The following is a 4776-nucleotide window of genomic DNA, read 5'->3' on the forward strand; positions in this document are numbered from 1 at the left end:
CGGTCATTTGCAGCCACTACTAAGAGCCTCCTGGTCGTTGCAATCTGATACATAATATACCTCCATTTTTATGACTCTTGCCGGTGTACAGTGTATGGCACATTGACAGCTGTCCAGGATGCCAGTGCACTATAGCTCGGGAGCCGCACACTCTTTACTTGGAATCATGCACATGCACTCGTAATCGTATTGAAACACATGCATGTGTTATTAGTAGGTCTACCTGCATGGCGGTGAGTGGTGAGAAGGGGGTCAGAAAGGTATTACAAATTGTAATTTACAATGTGTAACCAGTTTCCTCTGAGACAAAAATGCGATAATACTCATAAAAAGGACACACTTCAGGCTCATTACAAACATCTTGAAAATTTACAATGTGTTATGATAAGCAGGTAGGGTGCTCTGCAAGTACTACTGAGCTCACAGCATTATTGAAGAATATGCCAAGTAGTTTGGATGTCGGTACTCTCACTCTCAAGCAGCAAGAGGCAATCGTGCTATGGTCACCATGGTCATTGGTGTTCTCAGTGTGAATATTTAAAAAGAATAGAATGATGACACATGTATGACAGTCGAAATAAATTACACACAGCAAAAATCAAGACAATATTGCCAACATAAATAAATAAAAATGTGAGACCAGCTCAAGGCAAGAATGGGGGGGGGTAGGAGATAGAATCTGGTACCTGTACGACAGGGGAAGTCTACACAACACTTCATCAAAAATATAGCTATGGTCTACATACACCTCTACCCTAAGTGACCAGGTGAAGTATCCTAACCTTTTAGTAGCATGATAACAAATACATGATTCGAATTCAGTCAATACACTTAAAGTAGATCAGGGGCCACTCTGCACGACTAGCTTGGGAGCTTGCGCCGTCTCCGCCTGAAGCTCGATTTCTCCAGCATCGTCACTCATACCGGCCAAGGCTGCCACCAGCTCATAATTTATTGCGGGATTGTTCTCAGGCGCCTGCTCCCAACCGTCCGGCGGTGATGACGGCGGCGATATGAGCATCAGTTTCTTTGGCTTGGGCGGCGCAAGGCGCTGATGGTCAACCTGGTGCCAAAACAAAAAAAGCAAGCAAACAAATAAAGTCCTATGTGTCTGCTGTATTTGCTCCTTTTCTTTCGACGATAATCCGACAGTGCAGGAAAGACACATCAAAGAAGCACATTCACAATTTACAGTTGATCCACAAGGACTCACATTTTTAAACTTCCTACCTCCATTTTCTTGTTGGTGTAAACCCGTAGTGTCGAGCCCTCGAAGACCATGTCGTCAATGGCAGTTTTAGCTGAGGATGACTGCAAGATTGAGTTGAAGGTGACGTGAAGGCGCTTCATACTCTTCACATATTCAAACTCTGCATGTCCGTGTGCCAGGAACATTGTCTCCAGCTTGTGCTGCAGTTATACAAAAAGAGGATACGAGAAACGACATGCATGCACATGCGCACATACGAAAGCACAGATCCTGGCATGCCCGCACCCGCACCCGCACACACACACACACACACACACACGCACACACACACACACACACACACACACACACACACACACACATATATACACCCATTGTTGAAGCGATGATAGGGAACCAGCTATGTCAGACGTTGTAACTGGTGCTGGGGCCACACACACACATAAACACACACGTGCGCGCGCACACACTGCCAGGCAGGATGAGCTGCCTTAGCAGCAGCGAAACCGGTCAGTAATCATGGTAATAGAGAGCTTCCACACTACAGAATTATGTCAGTAAAAACCATAATCGATCTACGGAAAGTTCTACGTACACAGCATGCGGATCCGTGTTCCAACATAAGGAGTTATCGAACTACGTGGCTACCCATGGCAACTAGTTAACCCCGGACGCGCACTCCACATGCAAGCGACTAGAAAATCAGACGGTGAAGGAAATAGAAGTCGTTTTCAATTTTCCTTTCTCCAGCTCTTAGGTGTCCGAGTAATTTTTCTCTTGCTCTAGTTCTTGTTGTGGTTAGTTTCTTTTTTATACCATCATGGCGTTGGCCGAAGATTGGGATGCTGTTTTGCTACTTCTTGAAGCCATGCTGCTGGACGGTGCTGATGGTATCCTGGAGCTCGCAGATCGACTAATGAATTTGTTGGAGCAGTTGGACGAAGAGGGGAGGACAACGATAGCGTGCAGGAACCTGAGGAGGCGGCTGGATACGTTAGGTTTGACAGAACTGACCCAAAGTGGAGGGAGTGTTTCCGCTACCAGAAATGCGAACTAAGACACATTTGTGTTGCGAAATTCGATGCGCTTATTATTTGCGCCCGCTGTTGTCTCTGGTCTTGCTGTTCTGTCCAGTCCGGTGTTAAATATGGTCTTCTGTGTGTATGGGTGTGGTGCGTTGTGTGCAGAATATGGGACTGTACCTATCCACAATCTACACTTCCTGGGGTAGCCAGTATAACAGTTAGAGACAGCATGCTGATTTAGTGGCAGCAGACACAACATGCACTGCACTGGCACATGCGTGTCTTGACCTGTGAAATTGGCATACCCACCCACCCACACCCACGCATGCATACACCTACAGACAGGCCATGGATATGTACAGTCATGTGCAGTCAAGGCTAACAACATACAGTCAAATCTGCCGTTAGCGACCTCTGCTGTAGGCGACCATCTACCGTTAGCGACCGGATTTTCCGTGCACCGACGGTTTCACATACAAATTGATCTGTCCAGAGCGACCATCTGCTGTGCGCGACTAGCGACCGCGATTTCATGCACGGTGGCTGCATTCAAATCTGCTGTAAGCGACCGCGACCCACGTTCAGTCAGGTGCGAAACTGTACTTGCCAGTGTGCTGTCAACTGCAAGGTGTGAAAATGCTCTGTCTTGCAAGTGCGCCCCTATATCCAATAAAAATGATATCAAAAATCACATTATTCTCGTCGATTTGAGTACATGGAAGCATAATTATATGCATGCCCGGTATGCCGGATTTACCATACATCTGCCGTAAGAGACCATCTGCCGTAAGAGACCGCTTTTTCTTGCACCAAGGAGCGGTCGCTTACGACAGTTTTGACTGTACTACTATCAATAGCATCAGTATCAAACCAGGGCAGGAGAGACAGCCAGCAGTAGCTAGCAAGATTGAGTGCTCCATGTAAGATGTAACCCCTGGGCCTGGCCCACTGGCACTGTGCTAAACAATCCATCATACTAGCCACACATAAACCAGTCACATGCTGGTTACAGTGGTAAATAGAGGCTACTTTATAGTAGTTAGTACCCTTAAATGACCTGAGATTTGCTGCACATGACCTAACTGACCTAAGTGGCACTACATGTACTGTGTTGTACTCATGTTACTACTCAGTAGTAGTCAAGTGTGGTGACAGGTCAGTGTGCTCTTGCATACTTGCCATCCCAACACAAAGCTGTTCCCTTACACACATGCTCAGTTTCCCTTTTTTCCCCTCTTTGTTTTCCTTATTTTGTTGGTTTTCGCCAATTTCGGCCAGTTTCCTCTCTTTTTTACCCATGATCATTTTCCCGTTTTGTGTGTTCCTCTTTTGATGTTTGAAAAGACACTTAGCACCGTCGCATGTTTTGCACGCTAATGCCGCTTCATTTCGTGGGCTCCTCCAACACCAACGAGAGAAACCGTGCGTAAGTTCGCCGCGCTTGTCACAATTTGCATCTTAAACATCTACCCTGGACGTCTTGATTCAAAGTCTATCAAATCCATAATAATTATGTAAACCTTTTGAATGAATGTGGCTGTAGCCTTTTGAGTAAGTGACGGATGGGGTATGTGGCTGTGTGTGTGTGTGTGTGTCTGTGTGCGTGTGTGTGTGTCAAAAAGAACTAACTTGATAGCAGCATTGTATCAGTTTACCTTGCAGTGATCATTGCCAAAGACCATGATAGGAATGTTATTGACGACCAGCATGGAGCTGGACTCATTCTGCGTGCCTATATCGTTGGCAAACCCATGAGCATCGTCACAGTCTGGCTCGACCACGTACACCACATCCTTGACCTCTGGCCGCATTCCACGACGATTCAGTTCATCATGTCCCTCACTTGGGGCCAACATAGCAATGTCATGAGCTCAAGGATGCACAGCTAGCAGTGTTCGGGGGTTCGAACTACATGTACACCTACTGCACCAGCAGTCACCAGGGTACAGGGTACTCGGCAGCCTGCAGTGCAGAGCTAGAGATACACTTGATGATTGATACCGATAGGTTCAACCACGATTCACGAAAAAGGAATAAGGACTACCGTGCTCAAATCGATCAGTGCAGTGTCTAGTCTTGGCAGCTGTGAGGAGCTGCACTAGAACACCACGGTACCTTACAATGGCGCACAGTGACAAGAGAGCGGTAGTGAGAAGAAACTCCTTCCCGGAAATCGCCGCAAAGTGCTGTCACAGTGTCACCAGGACTCGACACACCACACGCACAAGGATTGTCTCTGGAATCTTCTGGTGATTGAGAAAGAAATCCACTGCTACTAGCTTCTGATCAAATCTTTTTCAAAGGATCCTACGCATGCACTGCACTGGCATGAGCTCATGAGTACGAGTGGCATCACTTGATCGATGGAAGCGCGCGAACATGAGCGAACTCATACTAGAGTCATAGTCAAGAGGGACATGAATGATGCAAACACCTGTCATCTCCACATGTCAAGCACATGACCAGTGCAGTGCGCGCACGTGCATCCAGTACAGTGTCAACACAACTCAGTCAACTGATACAAAACAATTTTACTGTACA

General features: G+C 46.7%; 1 protein-coding gene across 1 annotated transcript; it reads right to left on the minus strand.

Annotated features, from left to right (window-relative positions):
• Nucleotides 1-362: 362 nt before the first annotated feature.
• Nucleotides 363-4499, minus strand: LOC135831013 (calcipressin-1-like). The gene is made up of 3 exons (XM_065343254.1): nt 3891-4499; nt 1231-1410; nt 363-1063 (listed from the first exon to the last, which is right to left on the minus strand). The coding sequence occupies exons 1-3, from the start codon at nt 4089-4091 to the stop codon at nt 842-844; spliced, it is 603 nt and encodes a 200-aa protein (XP_065199326.1). The 5' UTR covers nt 4092-4499; the 3' UTR covers nt 363-841.
• Nucleotides 4500-4776: the final 277 nt, after the last annotated feature.

The sequence above is a fragment of the Sycon ciliatum genome, chromosome 1, assembly GCF_964019385.1.
Source record: "Sycon ciliatum chromosome 1, ocSycCili1.1, whole genome shotgun sequence".
Classification (NCBI taxonomy): Eukaryota; Metazoa; Porifera; class Calcarea; order Leucosolenida; family Sycettidae; genus Sycon; species Sycon ciliatum.

What these genes read in the sequence shown, in the direction of transcription:
- LOC135831013 (XM_065343254.1), bottom strand. Translation starts at nt 4,091, where the DNA reads ATGTTGGCCCCAAGTGAGGGACATGATGAACTGAATCGTCGTGGAATG. An exon ending in TTGGCAATGATCACTGCAAG is followed by an intron (nt 1,411 to 3,890) that starts GTAAACTGATAC and finishes GTATAACTGCAG; the next exon opens with CACAAGCTGGAGACAATGTT. An exon ending in ACACCAACAAGAAAATGGAG is followed by an intron (nt 1,064 to 1,230) that starts GTAGGAAGTTTA and finishes TTTTGGCACCAG; the next exon opens with GTTGACCATCAGCGCCTTGC.